Source organism: Coffea arabica, chromosome 2c (assembly GCF_036785885.1).
Source record: "Coffea arabica cultivar ET-39 chromosome 2c, Coffea Arabica ET-39 HiFi, whole genome shotgun sequence".
Lineage (NCBI taxonomy): Eukaryota > Viridiplantae > Streptophyta > Magnoliopsida > Gentianales > Rubiaceae > Coffea > Coffea arabica.
In genome coordinates, this window is record NC_092312.1 from 27652990 (window position 1) to 27673881 (window position 20892).

General features: G+C 34.6%; 1 protein-coding gene and 1 pseudogene across 2 annotated transcripts; both read left to right on the top strand.

Annotated features, from left to right (window-relative positions):
* The first annotated feature begins 1062 nt into the window (after positions 1–1062).
* On the top strand, positions 1063–2810 carry LOC113727098 (transcription factor bHLH118-like). Of its 2 annotated transcripts, XM_027251082.2 has the most exons (4): positions 1063–1141; positions 1400–1704; positions 1961–2311; positions 2403–2810. In XM_027251082.2, exons 1-4 carry the CDS (start codon positions 1135–1137, stop codon positions 2499–2501), a joined length of 762 nt encoding a protein of 253 aa, XP_027106883.1. In that variant the 5' UTR covers positions 1063–1134; the 3' UTR covers positions 2502–2810. The 2 variants fall into 2 exon arrangements, with proteins under 2 accessions (XP_027106883.1, XP_027106882.1); XM_027251081.2 differs by lacking the exon at positions 1063–1141 and having other exon boundaries at positions 1179–1704.
* A 14064-nt stretch (positions 2811–16874) lies between these two features.
* Positions 16875–16965, top strand: LOC113728333 (U6 spliceosomal RNA; annotated as a pseudogene).
* The last annotated feature ends 3927 nt before the right edge of the window (positions 16966–20892 follow it).

Below are 20892 nucleotides of genomic sequence, written 5' to 3' on the forward strand. Positions count from 1 at the left end.
CTATTCACTCAACAACCCTTCTCTCAATCATCCCTACACTATTTTTGAGGTATTGACTTCTAAGTTACAAAGTCTAAACTCTAGATAGGGAATGAGATGGCAAATTGGTGAAGAAAAAAGATTTCTTCCATGTCTTGGGTGTGTTTGTAATTTCATGTACACACCACACTATTTTTGCAAAATCAAGAAAATCGAAAACTCAAATTGTAACGTGATCAGTGGGACTCTTAATTTATCGGGACTCTTAATTTAAATAGACATCTCCATTTAAGGAAAAAGGTCAAAATAGTTTGTTAATTATAGCCTGTCTTTTTGCACTACATTCTTCTCTACAAGTACAAAAATGTCAAACACTAATTCTGTAGACTTTGAAAAAAGAAAGTGAAAAAGAAAATCTTTGTAGACTCTGTAGCAACTTAGAGATAATTTGCTTTTACTAAGAATGGACAAACAACACGTTAAAGATAGTAAACACATGCTTTAAAATATGTACATATTTTTTGTTATACTAATTTTCTCAAACAGTTCATCGTTAGAAACCTCAATACTTACTTCCAAATTCAAGATAGACAAAGAAGGGTCCTCCTTCTTTCTTTTTTCTTTTTTTTTCCTTTTTTAACATGGAAATCCCTTTCTGATGTGAAAAATCAATCTTTGGTCGACCAAATACGAGCTAATCATTTGTCACAGAGTAAGATTTCACATTGCAATAACGAGAACACCAGTAAAAAGTTCACCAAGCAGTAAAATTCAACAAAAATAAAATAAAATATAGACAAAAAGGATCAACCCCTTAACCAAAACCCATATATCTTTATAAATTATAATGGATCATTTATCCAAGTACACTATTGCAAAACGACCCTAACCATGGTCCCCAACTCCTTAACTGATAGAAGAAAACTTCAAAAAAGTTAATAAAAATATTGAAATTCGAACAATGCACTTCTTGCATTATTAGGTCAAGTTTACGTGTCATTTTCTTTTTTTGAGGAAAGTTTACTTATCATTCAATCAAAGTTGAATAATGATAGTTTAATACCACGTTTTGTTTAATATGATTGTAGGTGAGAAGTTGGACTCCAAGGTGTAAACTAAGCTGTCCACGAACCAAGCAAGCTTTAAAGAAAAAGAATGGCAGGTGAGAGAAGGACAATACTCAGTCCTGATTTCTATTTGTTTATGAAAAAAATGCAGGAATCCGAGATTCTTCTTACCATTTAAGAGATCTAATAGTATGAATTACCCTAATAAACGTATCCTGGTTTGGTAGCTTAATCATATCATAAGATATCATTCTAAGAAAGCAGTTGTCTTAACATGGATGACTTTACTTATAATTTGATTCCTTTACTGCAAGATGATCCAATGCTTTTTGAATATTTGCCAATCTCAACAGTTCATCCCGACCTAGAACCCGCAATCCCTCATCAAGATCTGCAAAATCAGGTGGTTGCATCTTCGCTTGCTTCACGTCAAGAAAAGACTGAGGAGATCATCATCAGGAACAACATCAACACGGCCCGGAAAAGGCAGACAAAGGCATCATCAGCTATTCGAGCTGATAATCATGATCGTGGGAAGAACCCTGATGAGAGCAAGCAGAAAAAAGCCAATCATAGAGATATCGAGCGCCGAAGGAGGCAAGAAATGGCGAAGCTTTATGCTTCTCTCAGAAATCTACTGCCTCTTGAATGTAAAAAGGTGATTAAGCTGGACTTGCTAATTCAATTAATTGGTGAATTCTCAATTTTTATGGATAATCAGAAGTACGGATATCTAGTTTTTGATTCCCATTCTGGTGAGATTTTACTTAAAATTTTCGCCTTTTACAACCCTTATACACATATTCCTTTTTCCCGCCCAACAAAATACATTGTTGACTCATTTGTACTTTTTTTTTGGCTGGTTTTTAGAACTGTAAGATTTGAAGATGTATTGATTTTTTTTCTTTTTTCAGACAAAGCGTTCCATTTCGGATCATCTTCTTGATGCAGTGAACCATATAAAACACATGAAGAAGAACATTAGGGAATTGGAAGTAAAAAGGGATAAGCAAATAAATTTAACGGCTGGATCGAGCAATCTGGACGTCAAAATTGTTGAGGAAACGAACTCTTCTGCTATTAAGTTCACACTCAGGCAATGCTCGGGTGGTGGAATTGAGATTCTGATGAAGAATTACTTGGCAGATACTAAATGGTTTCCTCTATCAAAGATATTGGATGTGCTGCTTGATGAAGGTCTTGCTGTTGTTAGCTGTGTCTGCACCAAAGTCAATGAAGAATTTCTTTACACAATCCAAACTGAGGTACAATTGTGATGAATTAGTTACATAAGTTTCACAGCAATATCTGGTTCGCCACCTTGTTGCTCACTGGTTCGCCCTCATGTTCTTGCAGGTCAATGCAGGTGTTGATCTAATTTGTCTGCAAGAAAAACTGACGAAAAATGCCATGACTGGGAAAGACTTAAAAGTCCTAGAGCAATACAGGAATTGAGACAGTTCAAATGAACAACAGAAATTAAAAGGTTTCAAGAGATGCAGGGTTCTGAAAGTTATTGTCAGTCAGTGTATTTGCTTTGTGCATGTATATACACTTGTTAAAGTTTGACAAAAAGACAACAAAGAAATTCTATCTGCTTAATGGGATTAATTGATCACGAGAGGAGATGAAATGTTGAATATCAGCATTAACGAACTTAAAGGCAAGTATGTCGAGTGGAATACACATTTTAGGATAGAAAACGAATTGAAGATAACTAGTATGTTGGCTCTGTTAACTAGTATTAAAGTTGTTTCTGATGAACCACTTTGTTCAGTATGTCTTTCTAATACTTTAACGTCATAAATTCCATGCTTTGTTGTCATCAGTTTAATGGCATGGACCAACAATTTTCCGGACATAATCAAGTAGTTCTAGTTTATTTATCATCAAATTTCTGCATGAGCAATTTAGCCATACCTCAGATCATTCCAGGTCGCCTTCTTGTTTGTCATGTACACGTACAACTATACTTAAAATTCGATTTTCTGTTTAATTTCTATGCTTTTTGGTATCCCTAAAGCACCTGCACGTCTAATGTGCTTAATCCTGCAAAACAATGAATGCTTTTATGTTGCGGAAGCCCTACCAAAGTTAAGGTATAACGAGTAAATTATTGTACCTAAAATTGCAAAATGGTAATTCCCAGGAAATATTTGGTGAGGCACACTGGCCTGCTTAAGTACCAATTTCCTAGACAGAATCACCTATATATGCACTTAATTGCACAATAACTCACTACAAATATACCTACAAATATAGCTACTAAATAGACAATAAAATAGAACACCAGAATTTAACGAGGTTCGGCTAATTTGCCTACGTCCTCGGACACTACCGACAATTTAATATTTCACTAGAAGAAATATTACAAAGAGAGAGAAGAAAGCAAGTTATTGGCTCTTGCTTGGTGTACTTGAATTGGTTTGTTTGAGAGCTATTTATAGTTCTCAAACAACCTCTCAAATGTTAAACTTAACCGATGTGGGATTTAGAAACTTAGGCCAAAGAATTCAAAGTCCTGAATTTTGGCTTGAAAAAGTCATCAATTGAGGCTTGGCTTTGAATTCAACAAATCTCCACCTTGGCATAATTTCTAATCCCACCAAAAATACAAATTTTTTTCCCTCAAATTCGGTGGTGTCTTCAAATGCGTTGTCAAGCGCCAATCTTCAAGTTGTGCACAACATTTATCAAATTCAAACAATGTTGGAATTTGATAGTTGTCACAACCTTCGTAAGCATATCAGCAGGATTCTCCTTGGTCTGAATCTTTTGAAGTAGTATCGTACTATCTTCCAAAATCTTCCTCACAAAATGATACCGTACGTCGATATGCTTCGTCCTTGCATGATAAACTTGGTTCTTTGCTAAATGAATAGCACTCTGACTATCACAATGAACTTTGATAGACTTCTGTCCAATTCCCAATTCATCAAGCAATCCATGAAGCCAAATTGCTTCCTTAACAGCTTCCGTAACTGCCATATACTCCGCCTCTGTAGTAGACAAAGCAACTGTTGACTGTAAGGTAGACCTCCAACTGACTGGTGCCTTAGCAAGTGTAAAAACATACCCAGTCGTTGATCGACGTGTATCTTGATCTCCTGCGTAGTCGGAATCACAATATCCAACTACGCCTTGACCAATCTTCTCATCCCGCTCAAATACTAATCCAACATCTACGGTGTTCAAAATATACCGTAAAATCCATTTCACAGCTTGCCAATGCTCCTTGCCAGGATCATGCATGTACCTGCTCACAACTCCAACTGCTTGTGAAATGTCGGGCCTTGTACACACCATAGCATACATCAAGCTACCCACCGCATTTGCATACGGTACCTTTGCCATATATTCTCGTTCTGCATCATTCTTTGGAGATAACGATGCACTAAACTTGAAATGAGGAGCAAGTGGAGTACTAACAGGTTTAGTCTTTTCATTCATACCAAACCTCTTTAATACTTTACTAAGATACTCTTTCTGTGTCAAATAAAGCCTCCCCAATCTTCTATCTCTACTTATCTCCATGCCGAGAATTTTCTTGGCTTCGCCGAGATCCTTCATTTCAAACTCCCGACTCAAATGAGATTTCAATTTTTCAATCTCACCTTGATCCTTGGAAGCTATCAACATATCATCAACATAAAGAAGAAGATATATGTAGGATCCATCTCGTAGCTTGCGCAAATATACACAATCATCATATTTGCTTCTTGTGTACCTTTGCCCCATCATAAACTTGTCAAATCGCTTATACCACTGTCTTGGAGACTGCTTCAATCCATACAACGATTTGTCAAGCTTGCATACCATCTTTTCTTTACCAGCAACTTTGAATCCTTCTGGCTGAGTCATGTAGATTTCCTCTTCCAAGTCACCATGTAAAAACGCAGTTTTTACATCTAATTGGACAAGTTCCAGATCCAATTGTGCTACCAAAGCCAATAAAATTCTGATGGAGGAATGTTTCACGACTGGAGAAAACACTTCGTTGTAATCAATTCCCTCCTTCTGAGCGTAGCCTTTAGCCACCAATCTTGCTTTGTAGCGAACACCAGACTTGTCAGGAAATCCTTCCTTCTTTGCATATACCCACTTGCATCCGATTGCCTTCTTTCCCTTTGGAAGATTGGTTAGCCTCCATGTTTGATTCTTATGAAGGGAATGTACTTCTTCATCCATTGCAATCCTCCACTTTTCTTTATCCGAACTTTGAGCTGCTTCATTGAAAGTGGCAGGAATATCAACATTTATGGTTGGGGATGCATAGGCCACTATATCAGCAAAACGAGCAGGTTTTCTGATTGTCCTCTTTGGCCTACTGGTTGCAATTGATTCATGTTGCTGTGAAAGTTCTTCAACTGGAACATTTTCTTCAGTTGATTCTTCTTCTACCATAGGAGTCCTTTCATCTACTCCGATATCCACTGCTGGTCTGATAATGCCTCTTTCAAACTCCATCTGCTTAGGAGTGCTCTCCACCTGTTGGGGAGTACTATCATTCTGCTGTACATCTACCTTTGTTAACATGGTAGATTCATCAAAGGTGACATCCCTGCTGAAAACTATCTTTTTCGTTTCGGGACACCAAAGGCGATAACCTTTAATGCCTGTTGTGATCCCCATAAAGAGCGCCTTCTTCGCCCTTGGATCCAACTTTGATTCTTTAACATGATAATATGCAGTAGAACCAAACACATGTAAGGAATCATAATCTGTAGCAGGTTTTCCCGACCATTTCTCTAATGGCGTTTTGCCGCCAATAGCAGTTGATGGTAAGCGATTAGCGAGGTGATTTGCATATGCTAAAGCCTCAGCCCAAAATTGTCTGCCCAACTCAGCATTGGACAACATACACCGAACTTTCTCCACCAATGTCCGGTTCATACGCTCTGCCACCCCGTTTTGCTGTGGTGTATCTCTGACTGTGAAGTGCCGAACAATGCCTTCATTTTCACAGACCTCCATGAACGGATCACTAGTGTATTCACCTCCGTTGTCTGTTCGAAGGCGTTTGATCTTTCTTTCTGTTTGAGTTTCCACCATCTTTTTCCACTTGATGAAAATTCCCAATACTTCACTTTTCGCCTTCATAGTATACACCCATACTCTTCGAGAGAAGTCATCGACAAAGGTAACAAAATAATTCTTGCCTCCCAAAGAAGTTGTTTTGGAAGGTCCCCACACACAGAGTACACATAATCCAAAATACCCTTGGTATCGTGAATTGCAGTGCCAAATTTTACCCTTGTCTGCTTTCCTTTGACACAATGCTCGCAAAAATCTAACTTGCAAACACTGGCTCCTTTTAATAGTCCTTGATTCATCAGAAGATTCAAAGATTTTTCTCCGGCATGCCCTAAGCGCATATGCCATAATCTGGTTACTTTCAATTCTCGATCATCACTGGAAGCCACGGCCGCTACTCCAACAACTGCATTACCTTGATAGTAATACAAGTTATTATTTTTTCGGATTCCTTTCACCAGCACCAATGCACCTGAAATGATTTTCATCACTCCATTATATGCCGACACCTTGTAGCCCATTGATTCTAGTACTCCCACAGAAATGAGGTTCTTTTTCAATTCTGGCACATATCGGACATCAGTTAGAATCTTAATTGATCCATCCTGATTCCTTAGCCGAATTGAACCAACCCCATTTGTTGCTAATGTGGTCTCATCTGCCGTGTAGACGACTCCACCTTTTTTTTCCTTGAAATCAAAGAACCATTCTCTATTGGACGTCATATGATGGCTACAACCTGAGTCCAATAGCCATGTACTAGAATGACCAGTAGGCATGACAGCTAATGAAAAATCTGAGTTTTGATCAATGCACTCAGATACATTTGAATCCGCAACAGCTTTTTCTTTGTCAGGTCTACCCTTCAGTTTTGGGCAGTCCTTCTTCCAGTGCCCTTTCTCTCTGCAAAAGGCACACTCATCTTTACTTAGTCTGGCTCTTGACTTGGATCTTCTTCTCGTCCCCTTTCTCTGGTTTTGTGAGCGTCCTCTAGTTACCAGAGCTTCTGCTGCTCCATCTCTGCTATTTTGCTTGTCTTTTCTTCTGAGCTCATAGCTGTACAGGGCAGAGCTAACTTCACTGAGGGACACCTCAGCTTTCCCATAGAGTAGAGTTGTTTCAAGATGCTCAAACTCCTCAGGAAGAGATCCCAACAACATGAGAGCCAAATCTTCGTCTTCAAATGTCACATCTAAATTCATCAGATCAGTGATTAACTGATTGAAATTAGTGATGTGATCACTTAGAGTTGTGCCAGGAACATAAGTGAAGCGAAATAAACGCTTCTTCATGTTGAGCCTGTTCTGACAATTTTTCTTCAAGAACTTCTCCTCCAATCCAGTCCATAATTTATTTGCAGAGGTTTCTTTTGAGAACACATATTTTTGTTCCCTTGAAAGACACGATCGAATTGTACCACACGCTAAACGATTTAGCGTCCTCCATTCCTTCTCTTCAATCTCTTCTGGTTTCTCTTTTTCGATGGCAATGTCTAGACCTTGATTAAAGAGCGCGTCTAGAATCTCACTTTGCCACATGCCGAAATGACCGGTACCATCAAATGTCTCCACATTTAATTTTGTATTCGTCATAACATTTCTCGCCATAATAGATAATGACGAGCTTGTTGATGCTTGCATTGTAGATGAAGATCTACTTTCGGCCATCTCTACAAATTATATTTAGTAGCTCCTAAATGTAGAGTAACAATAGCCCAAGAAATCTTTTCTGATGTGGAAGATCAGACCATGCTGCAACCACAGAGCATACTAAGAAACCTCGAGCTCTGATACCAATTGTTGCGGAAGCCCTACCAAAGTTAAGGTATAACGAGTAAATTATTGTACCTAAAATTGCAAAATGGTAATTCCCAGGAAATATTTGGTGAGGCACACTGGCCTGCTTAAGTACCAATTTCCTAGACAGAATCACCTATATATGCACTTAATTGCACAATAACTCACTACAAATATACCTACAAATATAGCTACTAAATAGACAATAAAATAGAACACCAGAATTTAACGAGGTTCGGCTAATTTGCCTACGTCCTCGGACACTACCGACAATTTAATATTTCACTAGAAGAAATATTACAAAGAGAGAGAAGAAAGCAAGTTATTGGCTCTTGCTTGGTGTACTTGAATTGGTTTGTTTGAGAGCTATTTATAGTTCTCAAACAACCTCTCAAATGTTAAACTTAACCGATGTGGGATTTAGAAACTTAGGCCAAAGAATTCAAAGTCCTGAATTTTGGCTTGAAAAAGTCATCAATTGAGGCTTGGCTTTGAATTCAACATTCCAAAGCGTAAATCCTGGTATTGATTTTAAATGATTAATTGTGGTTTCACTTGTGAAAACCGCATGGCATATTTCCCTTGCGATTTTTGAAATTGAAATCGCACTCTAAATGATTGTAAAACAGAACATTATCATGTACAATTTGACATGTATTGCTTCCGAGAGTTTAGCATTATTCCAGTTTTAGGAATGAACTGCATTTGATCTCTGGATGCATTGTTAATTGTTGAAACTACAATCTGAATACTTTTATGTTTTCTTTCTAATAGCTTAAACTTATTCATGTTAATTTGAATACTTTTTGTGTTTTCTTTCTAATAGTTGTTTTGGCATATATAGTGCGCAACTTAATTTATTTGCCTAATGGGAAAGCTAATAGACATCAACATGAGAAAAATTAGCTTATAAAACTAGTTTTTGGGAAGAGTACCTTATAAATCTAAATTCGAGACGTTCTACTTATATTAAAAATAACAATAATAATAAAAACCAACACTATAAGTTCACCAAGCAAAATTAAACACAAAAACCCCACATCCAAAAAAAATTAGCCCATGATCCATATATCATCGTAAGAATCATCTATCCAAGTACCAATGCAACACGTACGCCCTAACCAAACTCCCTAAGTCCTTGATACAAGAAAATTTTCAAAAAATGAAAATTAAAAGCAGTGCACTTCTTCCATTATTAGTTCAAGTTTACTTCTAATTCAATCAAAATTGAAAATTAACAGTTTAATATTACACTTCTTCCTTTATTTATTCAAGTTGCTTCGCGTTCAATCAAATTGAATACGAATAGTTTAATACTACATTATTTTTTTGACATATATATGATTCCAGGTGAGAAGCTGGACTCCCCATGTGCGAATTCAAATTAAAAAATTGGCGGGTGAGAGGGGAGAACTACTCAATCCTGGTTGCTATTTGTTTATGAAGATATTGCAGGAATTATTCCGGGAATCCTCAGCCCATTTAGGAGATCTCATTGTATCAATTATTCCAACAAACGTATCCGTCGTTTGGCAGCTTCATCATATCACAGAATATTAAGCTAAGAAAGCAGTTGGCTGAACATTGATGACTTTACTAATAATTTGACTCCTTTACAGCAAGATGATCCAATGCTATTTCAATATTCGCCAAAGCCATCCATTTATCCCCACCTAAAAGACCCCACAATCCATCATCGAGATCTGCAAATTGGGTTCCATCTTCACTTGCTTCATATCAACACGATACTGAGGAGATCATCATCAATACCAAGTTCAACTCGGCTCGGAAAAGGCAACGAAAGCCACTATCAGCTGTTCGAGTTGATAATCATGATCGTGGGAAGAACCCTGATGCCAACCAGCAGAAAAAAGACCATCACAGAGATACCGAGCGTCAAAGGAGGCAAGAATCGGCTCGGCTTTATGCTTCTCTTAGAAATCTGCTGCCTCTTGAATGTAAAAAGGTGATGATGCTGGACTTGCTGATTAAATTAACTGGTGAATTCTCAATTTTTATGCATAATAAGAGGTACAAATTCATCAGCATCTACTGCTCAATTTTGGTTCTTGGAGATTGATTTGTTGAAACTTTACTTCTGCACTTTTCACGCCTTTTACAACCCTTGTACCTGTATTCCTTTTTCTTTTTTTTTTCTTGATCAAACAAAATACAATGTTGATTCTTTTTTTTTTTTTTTGGCTAGTTTAGTATTAGATTCAAGATTCATTGATTTTCTTTTCCTTTTTCAGAGAAAGCATTCAGTATCAGATCATGTTCTTCAGGCAGCAAACTATATACAACACATGGAGAAGAATATTAAAAATTGGAAGCAAAGAAGGATAAGCTTCGAAACTTAACCGGTGGATTGATTCATCTGGAAGTCAAAAATGTTGAGGAAACAAAATTATCGTACGTTCATAGTCAGCCCATGCTTGGGTGGTGGAATTGAAATTTTGATGAAGAATTACTTGGCACATACTAAATGGTTTCCTCTATCAAGGTTACTGAAAGTGCTGCTTGATGAAGTCTTCCTGCTGTTAGCTGTGTCTACACAAAATTTAATGAAGAATTTCTTTACACAATCCAAAGTGAGGTACCATTATGATGATTTAATCAAATAAGTTTCAGAGCAATATCTGGTGTGTCACCTTGTTGTTCACTTGCTTGCCTCGTGTTCTTGCAGGCCAATGCAGATGTTGAACTAATTTGTGTGCAAGAAAAGCTGACCAAAAAGATAATCACTTAGAAAGACTTAAAGTCCTAGAGCCATGACAGAGTTGAGACTCCCATTACATGAACAACAGTAATTAAAAGGTTTCAAGAGACACAGGTTTCTGAAAGTAATTGTGAGTCAATGTAATTGCTTTGTGCATGTATATAGATTTGTTGAAGTTTGACAAAAGGATAACAAAGAAATTCTATCTGGCTAATGGGAATTAGTTGATCAGGATAGAAGATGATGTGTGGAACTATCAGCACTAACAAACTTAAAGGAAAGGATGCATGTCAAGTGGATTACACACTTTAGGTTAGAATATTTTCTTATCACAAGTGAGAAAACTGACAAAAAACAATCGCTAAATTTAGTTCTTGTTGAATATACAGTTTGGAATATGGAGAAACATATTGCAAGGTACAACATTCAACATTGCCAATAGGATAGTGCTGTGGTACAGATATCGTTAGGTGACCTAATATAAAATAATAGCAATTTACCTGAACATCTGGTTTTCTTTTCTTTTGTGACAGTTTACAGCTTTTTGCGTCCCATTTTTTGTGAATTAAATAATGCATCCAAAGGTACATGTAACTTTTCCAACTAAATCGATAAGACTGTCTTGTAAAATAGTAAGGTATAAGTACTTAACAAATTAAATTTACTTTTTTAATATTGAATCTTACCATTTATGTAATGAATTTTACTATATTTTTTGTCAAACTTAGTCACTTTAACAATAGGTTAGTTTCTAAGGTAAATTAGTAAGTTTGTCCAACAAAATAGCAAATTTCAAAAGTTACATTTTTATTAGTAAAACTTACTATTATTTTGATCAAACTTACTAGTTTAGTTTTATGTAAGTTTTTCAAGTAAAACAGTAAGTTTGTGCAATAAAAAAGTAAATTTCAAAAATTACCTTTTTATTAGTCAAATTTATCATTTATCGGACAAAACTTACTATTGACCTTATTAAGCTTACTAATCTAGCAGCATGTCAGTTTTTCATAATGGCGAGTTTGGACAATAAAGTAGTAAGTTTTAGTCATCCACATAAGTTACATTTTTAATGCACAAACTTTCTATTCATCTTTCAAAACTTACTATAATTGTAAAGAATTTACTAACCTAGCTTTGAGTAAGTTTCACATATATATTGGTAAGTTTGTGCAATGAAGTAGTCGTAAATTTGTAAGCTTAAAGGCATCTATAATAAATAGTATTTAAAATATTCATCATGGTGGTTTCCAGCTGTAGCTCAGCTATTGTATGTCATTGCTGGCAGCTGTGGTCAAACTTGGTCTGGCTTTTCATGGAAAGCCCTCACAAAGCTTTCAGGGTTTCTCAAGTTATCGGTTTTTTCTGCCCTTATGGAATGGTACTATTCTTGGAAACCATATATTTATTGCGTGCGGTACTACTTGATCATGATATTCACCATATGTAGCCATTCAAAATGTTAGATTACATTTAATCTTTGTGATTGTTGAAGTGTAACATTACACTAGGCTTGCATGATCCGTATTTAGGTCCCAATTTATCATAAATATTTAAATGTCCTATGTCTCACATACATCACAACAATCACAGACTCGCAATAATGATCTTCAATACAAACACATCTCTGATGATTTGGGAAAAATCGATTTTAATCATTTATACCAATGGTGTTCTCAAAATGGGATATACCGTCCATGGCATATTCGTAATCAAATGTGTTCCAACCCAAAAAAGAAATAAAATAAAAATAAAAAGAGGAAAAATGCCAACTTACTTTTGGTGTATAAATTTGCAGTTTGGGAATGTGGAATAGGATGACAGTGGTCCTTCTTATAGGATGCGTAATGAATGCTGAAGTTTCAGCAGTAGCATATTGTCTATATGGTGAGTTACAGAGGTCAAAAGTTGCTTTTCGAAAGGAGATCAAGCAGAAGTTGAATTGGAAAACACAGGTCCGAAAGTCCACCTAAATATGCACGAAAAAGGTTATCAGTTATGTTGTTAGTTCAAGAGTTATATATTCAACGAAGAAAGGGCTTGGGGTTTTCTATTACATTTTCCTATTATACACTATTGCACAACTTCTTAAAGTGATATATATATATATATATATATTGACTAAGAAAGATATTTTAAAACTTGGATTGTTATCCAGTATTTTACGTGTCAATGGGATAGATCTTATAACAAGAATCTAATAGGAAAAGTTATAAAATATCCTTTACTTGAATAACTTAGGGTCCGTTTTTTCAAGACTGAAATCTGAATTTTGAAATTTGAAATTTGATTGCTGAAAGTATTAACTTGCTGAATTGATTACGTTATATTTGTTTGATAATTAACTGAATTATAATGTTGAGTTGAAATATCACCGAAATACTATGTTTTTATCTTTAAAAATTTGCCTTTTAGAGAGAAGAAAAAGTGCCTATGAGAGAAAGAGAGATAGAAAATAATGAAACAATTTAAAGGTGATATTTAATTTTGCATATTTATGTATGAGAGTATATATTTACATGCGCCTGCATGTGAACAACAAAAAATGTGTACTTTGTACGATAACATATATGGGAGTGTGTTATACGTATGAGAGCTATAGTATATGTAATTAATTCAAAAAATTTAGTGAAAAATTTTCACTGAAAAGTTTGTATACAAATTAAGGAGTACTTAATACAATGAGTGGCAAGACATTTGTATTATCAAACATGCTGAATTCAAAAAAGTAGAGTTATCAAATAAGTCCTTAGTTAGCAAATTGCAAAAAGGTTCATGATTCTTGTTTTTCTTTTTCTTTTTTTCTTTTTATTTCAGCCTAAACCAGGCTAAAAGCCCAAATTCCAATTTGTGTTCAGTATTTGCAGCTTAAACCTACTGGGCTGGGCATGCATGGTGGGCTCGGGATTTAGTTCTCCTATAAGGCTTTTGGTTTTTTTAAGCTTGCTATATGGTATGTTTTATAGCAACATAAATAGAAATCAAAATGTTTAATTTCCATGACTTAGTTAAGACATTAGTCCTGTGAGATTTTTTTGTCTGACTTTAAAGCTTTCCTTAGAGAAAACGAAAAAGGCGTTGATGCAAATGTCAATTTGCAGTTTCATTTTGATCATTTTGATTAACAAGTTCTTTTGTTTCTTCCTCATGGTCTTTGCTATTAAAATTTGATTAGAAAAAATGTGACTCAAGAATTCTATTATTAGTAAAATAAGTAAATCATAATTATCTCTGAAATTTCTCTACACAATTAAAGTTAAGTTCTACCATCCATATTATTCAATTGGGCTCGTATGTATTTGACCGTGTGAGGGTGTCCAATGAGTTGGGTTCAGGGCGCTCAAGAACTGCAAAATTTTCGATAATGGTGGTTGGAACATTTTCTACTTTGTTTGGTCTCGTGTTTGCCCTAGTTCTATTCTTACAAAGGAAGCAATTCCCAGCAATATTCTCAACTGATCCAGAAGTTAAACAACTAGTGGATAGAGGTGCAAATAAGCCTAATCAACCCAAACATCCTAGTGTTCAAATTTATTTAAGTATTTTAATGAGTTTAAAATTTTATTCAAATTTGACTCTTTTATTTTTTGAACCAAATTTAAATGAGCTTTTTACCGAATTTGAAAACTATGCTGTTCAAGTTTGGCTTAATTAGTTGATGTGCCAAACTCGAATGATCTCTTACCAAGTCAAATTTGATTCGAATATCAAGTAGTTTAGTTTATCTTTCAACTCTACTAGTGAATGAGCTCACTCCCTTTCTGGGACTGGAAGTCAACATAATTTTTTGTTGCATTCCTTCAATTGGTACTCATCATTTCCGAACCCTTTTTCCATGCTATAATCTTTTGTCTTCCATGCAAACTCTTGCGTAGATTTGTTGGAAAAAAGCTACATATGATGCAAAGCTGGTTTTTCTTGGGTGATGCTTAATTTCACTATTCAATCTAATTAGATTTTTAAATTATTTGGGTTGACATCAGATGTAGTTTTCTGGGAGGATCATTGTCGTGAGCAGTTTGCACAATGTCAATGATTCAACATCACGTAGCGTAAACTTTACGGGGATAGAGAAATAATTAGCATCATGCTCACGTACGTAGAAAGGGTGACTAGAAGTAGGAGAGATAATTGTTGGTGTAGTAGTAAAATAACTAAGTAGAGATGGAAGAAATAAGATATTTTAGGTCTAAATCCCACTAAATCTGAGTTTCCTCTAGCTGATTTATCTCACTTGTGTTAAGTTACAACTTATGGTTAGTGTATTTGTTTGAATTCCACGGGTTACTTCTAACAATATCAAACCCAAAAAAAAAAAAAAAAAAAACACACACACACACACACACACAGGAGAGGAAGGACAATTTTACAACCATGGTAAAATAACAATGTACAAAATTATAAACAAATCAGAAACATACAAGAAATTTTAAAATTATCTTCTAATAATATAAATCGCTATAGCTTCCTTCTATACATTTTGCAATCACCAAACCCCCTAATCAATGGTTTTAAACTCCAATAATGATGATGAGATCTATCGGAATAGATTCATGATTCAAAAAAATTTTAGATCTAACAATTAAATTTAAAATAAATTCAAATCTAACAACAAAATAAGAAAAATCTTTCTAGGAACCCCAAGGAGAATAGAAAATTCTCACTAGAAACGCTTAGGAGAAACAGGAAACTCTTACTGAAAAAATTTGGAAGAAACCTTATTACGAAAACAAAATTTATGGAAGGGAGATCATAGTGTGGTTTCCCTCTCTAAAAGAAAGGCCTTTGAGAGAAGATGAGATGTAGAGAGGAATTTTTTTATATATAAATATAAGTGGTAGGGATTAAACCCGATTTTTCACTTACACTCATTCCTTCAAAACCATCCAAACTATCCCTTTCCCCCTTGTGTAGAGAGGAGTTGAAACATATCGTTATCAATCAGATGATGGATGTAAGGAGGTCTTAGTTAATTTAGCATTTTCCAAGCAATAGATTGTAATGAATCGAGACAATTGGACAAAATTTGATTCAATCAAATTATCACGTAAGGTGTTTACAAAATTGTACATCGGCAAATATTTCCTTGTGGGCGCCCTTTTCGGAATTCTAATGTGCTACAAATTTGACTTGGGCATCAAGGTGATTTTCATTAAGCTATTCTACTTTGATTAAACTGCCTTCAGCTTGAGTAAGCTGTCACTAAGAATGGAGACACTTCAGCTAATTTTTTGAGCTATGCAAGATTTGAAAATACATCAATTTTTGCTACAAATAAGTGTGTGGTTATGCTTAAGTAGGGATAGAATAGTGACATTAATGACACTTAGTTTTACCATTAATGTAGTAACCACCCATAAAATTTTTACAAATCACTATGTGGCGGCTTGCAAATTAATGTTAGACTACTTGTTAAATGCTTGTGGACAGAGAGCTAAGTTTTATAGTATTATCACTTCTTAAAATTGACCAAATGTGGTAGCTAGTTTACTTCTTGCATGAAGTTTGGTTGTTTACACTTCTCAGGGTCTTTGGTATGGGATGCTTCTTGGGGTAATGCCTTCAGACTCTTGGAATATTGTTAGTAGTTTGCCTAAGAAAAAGGAGGTATAATTTCCCTTTACAAATTTCGCAAAGTATTTTCCATGAGGACCGCAATTTGATTAAATTTTGTCCAAGAAATAAAACCATTATTTCTTGGTATTCATTTACATACTAATGTAGTTATGGTTGCAGGCTTATGCTGTTCGACCGATGCTCAAGAAAATGGGAGGGGAAACGCAAGGTCAAAATGATGAAGAAAAATATGAAGTATGGAGAGAGAAATCGCAGAAATCATGATACAAACAGAAATTAATTAGGAAAAAGGTAAAAAAAAAAAAAAAAAGTATTTGGATAACGAAGTAACGAAAGAGTGGAGCAAATAAGCATATGCTTCCTTTCGTCTCCTACAAACTAGCCCTTGAGCTTGAGCACCTCAACAGCACTTGAGTTGTGCATTTTTAACTGCTTTTTTAGAGTTTCTTGTTTATATTCTGCTGCTTTTCTTTTTTCTTTTTTTCTTTGGCTTTCTTGTATGGCTATTATGTAAAGGTAATTGGCTTTTGATTCATTTATTAGTTTTGACAAGCAATGTTGGTATCTTTTAATAAGTTATTTTGTATTCTTCTGTTGGAGCTTGGAAGCAAAGGAGCAATAGTCTCCACCAAGCAAGAGGATAGGGTGTCTGAATTGTTGAAATTGCCGTATACTTCAAGTTACATTGGGTACACGACAGTATGTGTCCCTACGGGGGACATCTGATAAAATTGGAACGATACAGAGAAAGATTAACATGGCCCTACGCACAAATCAAGAAGACGGCAGTACGTATAAATGGATCTCAGAGTGTTTGATTATCAAAAAAAGGAAAAATAATAAAATTAAAACAAATATAGAAAAAAAAAATAAAGATTGGGTAATATAAAATCTTGACCCTGAATTGTTCTAGGTGGTATCCTACCTTAAACCCAAAAAAAATAAAAAAATAAAAACTCTCTACTACCCTCACATGGACCCGTCCAATGCTAAGGGAGTATTTGATAAAAATGAAATCTGAAATTTGAAATACGAAGTGTGAATCTATTAAGTTATTGAATTGTTAAATGTACTAAATACGATACATTTGAATGTATATCATATTAAGTGATAAGTGAATAGTTCATCATTTATTTTTAAAAGCAAGTTTTACCTAAGAAACTCAGTACCATTTAATTAATTTAAATGTTCATTTTTTTACAATCAAACGTGTCTGACCATATTAAGATCTAATTTATTAGGTTGAAATACTGAATTGAATTATCAAACAAAACCTAAGTTTACTCTCTATTATATCTAAAGTCTTGTACTCTAAGCTAACAACATAGGAAGAGGGAAAGTTGTGTCAATATAGACTTGTATGTATGTAGTACGTTTATATGTTAATTTTACATGCGTTTGTATAATGGTTTATTAGCCAAATTTTATTCAATTATATCACAAACACATTTTTTAATATGCTTTTAATCTCACGTACATCATATAAAAAAATGCTACAGTATTTATTCAAAATATTATTTCAAATAACCTCCTATCCAATCACACTAGTAAGTCGAAATTTGTGCAAGTGTAAAAGGGCCCTCAAAATAAATGGAGAAAAGAGCCAAGCACTTGAACGCGACGCTTAGCAGTTAGCAGTTTAGTTCAGCTTTCAGCATCTCAAGCGTGCAATTGACCGTGACGCTTAGCAGTTATTTCAGATTTCAGCTTCATGACTTGAAAATTGGATGCTGGCGAGCTTTCTACAACTTTGGCAGTTTATTTCAACTTCATTGACTTTAAAATTGGATACTGGCGAGCTTTTGGAAAATAGAATAGTGTTTTTGGATTTTTGAATTAACACAAACTTTTTCCTAATCAAGTACAGTAAATTACAGTAAAATTTTAAATAAATTCCCAAAAACACACCACTTACACGGATTCATAGTTATTACCCTAATCCCCTAGCAATTGATCCATCGCTCAGCGGATTCCTAATCTAACCAAATAAGGAGTTGACACAATTGGGGGTTAATAATCATGCTTAACCCCAATTTAGTTCAACTTTTTCCTCAATTTAGTTCAATATTGAACAGTCAACCCAGCCAGTTAACTGCACTTTGAACTGGTGGGCCTAAAATTCACCCACCTGTTCGGTTACAAAACATTAACAAGTGCTTGTTGAAAGAATGTGTATATGTCCGACTGTTAAAAAAACCTTCCCAAAGAACATTTGTAATCTTTGACTTTAAGCAAGAATTCGGATGCAAAGAAACTTGGCATTGAACAAAATAAATGAAAAATGAAAGGTAAGGTAAATTAATAAAATTAAGAACATAGAACAAGACAAAGATATATAATATTTGAGTAAATCGTATATACACTAACAGTGTATATGCTATCACGATCAGATGCATGACACACTTGCAAAATTTGGATTTCAAATTCAAATTCGAATTATGTGTCATATATCTAATGGTGAAAGTGTATACACTGTCAGTGTATAAAAGATAAAACCATAATATGTACCTAAACACATCATAGATGTCAACACAATTACGTATCCTAGTGGATAAGCATGCATGCAGGTTTAATTTGTAGTGGATGCAAAGGGATCTATGCTTGTACGCTTCAACGTCTATGATCCACAATGTCAAAGATGCTGCTTGAACTAGTTGATGTTCCCATGAATACACAAGAAAAGATGGAAGCAATAGAAAGGAAACACTAAATTATGCATCGTGACTGTTGAATTGAAATGAAACACTCAATTATGCATCGTGACTGTTGAATTGAAATGATGTTTAGGTATCGTATTAGAATCTAAAGCTTCTTTAATGGAGTTTTTTGGTTGTCGCTTGGGCTGCAATAATTTGCTTTTTGGGTACGTCATAAGCAAATCTTCCAAGCCTCATTTGGTAAAACGAAAAGGCTTTGAAACTTGTGTTAACCTCACTCTTGGTCCCTAGATTTATAATAAAAATTTGAAGTGAAAGGAAAAAAGCTGTTTGAGATGAAAGAAGTAGAACATAGACCTTGAACAATCAAACATGCATTACTGAGATAACGAATAACTGCCATTTTGTGATTGGAAGACAGCTTACTCAAAAAGTGGTGCATAAGGGTAAGGATCTTTTGGATGGAGTAACACGAATTCATATTCACGAGTACATTGGCAGGCTCGACTCAGTGTCGGCCGAATTCAAAGACATCTTTCAAACACTGGACTTGAACGTCGAGAAATGGTTTGTCAAACTCGACGACTTCATTGAAATTTCCCAAAAAAAACTGGTTATAAATAAGAAAAGTCTTCCAATTGTCGAGGATGGTCATCCACTTCTCTGAGTCTTCTAGCTATAAGAAATGAAATCAAGTGTAATTGGAGACTAAATGTTAGAAAACCAAGATCGATCTCCTAAATCTTGGAATAAAAATGATAAATATTTCGTATGAATGGTTTAAATTTTTCTTTCCTTCTCTTTTTTTTCTTTTTCTGGTAATCTAGTGGATTAGAAACTTGATGCCATGTTAGGGTATATCATTGTTGGCATATTAAATCAAGACTCAAAAAAAATAGAAATTTCTATATTATTATTTAACAGTAGTGTTTTAGTCAAGTTATGGTAGTTCACTGTTTAGGAATTAGCATTTTATTGAGAATTTCTTATAGTTGTAAGACTTGTTTACCAAGTCACATGATTTATTAAAAGGGAGTCTTATTATTATTATTGTGGTTAGTTGAGAAGAGTGAAGGATAGAAAATCTTATAATTATGTAATTATGTATGATTAATAGTATACTATGTATGTAAATTGCCTCTCTATATATATTGATTTTGTAAAATATATCTCCTATGACTTTTTAGTGGAATTTTTTGGTTCTACAAACATGCTACTAAATTAAGTAGTACTTTAGGAGCATCCAAGCACAAAGTATTCATTAACAACATGTACAAGGATCAAGTCACATCACTTTCTAAAAGGTAGTTTTTAGTCAAAAAGAAAACAAAGGGATAATTTCAAAAACGTCCCTCAAGGTGTCTGACATTATCACTTAGAATCCCTAAAGTTTAAAAAATACTACTTGCCTACCTTCTTTTCAAATTTTTTGTAACATCTTAAGCCCAATTCAAAATATATCATTAGAATACTCATTCTAGGAAAGAGAAAATAATTTCTTTCTAGCATTGCCTTACTATTTTACAAAATTATAAGTGTATAAATGAAAAATTAAGAACAAAGATAAAGAGCATGAAGATGTAATGTTAGAACAAAATATAGAAGTCAGACCCATAAGTAACATGTTTTTCTTAGAGTACAAACATATACTAAATATTTATTTTAGATATTTTCCAACTACAAAAGATTTTTTTTTTCTTTAGGATATATCTGTTTTGTACTCTAAGGTCATATAAAATCAGGAATAGACCCAATGTTATAAAATCAGATATTTTCAAATCAAGAAAGGTTTCTAAAATTATTCCAAAACAAAAGAAACAATAATACTATGGTAGTGTAATTTAATTCTGACCACACATATTCTAGGATGAAGTACCCGTCTAAAGAATACTATGATAGTGTAATTTAATTTTGGCCACACATATTCTACGATGAAGTACCCATCTAGCATTCAATTTGTAGGACACACTCAAAGTCACACATGCTTGCACTCCTTCAATTGTCCCAACAGCAATTTAACTTTTTGTCTTTGGATCCTTAATTTAAGAGAAGTTCTCCTCCAATTT

What these genes read in the sequence shown, in the direction of transcription:
- LOC113727098 (XM_027251081.2), top strand. Translation starts at nt 1,321, where the DNA reads ATGGATGACTTTACTTATAATTTGATTCCTTTACTGCAAGATGATCCA. An exon ending in TGCCTCTTGAATGTAAAAAG is followed by an intron (nt 1,705 to 1,960) that starts GTGATTAAGCTG and finishes TTCTTTTTTCAG; the next exon opens with ACAAAGCGTTCCATTTCGGA. An exon ending in TTTACACAATCCAAACTGAG is followed by an intron (nt 2,312 to 2,402) that starts GTACAATTGTGA and finishes ATGTTCTTGCAG; the next exon opens with GTCAATGCAGGTGTTGATCT.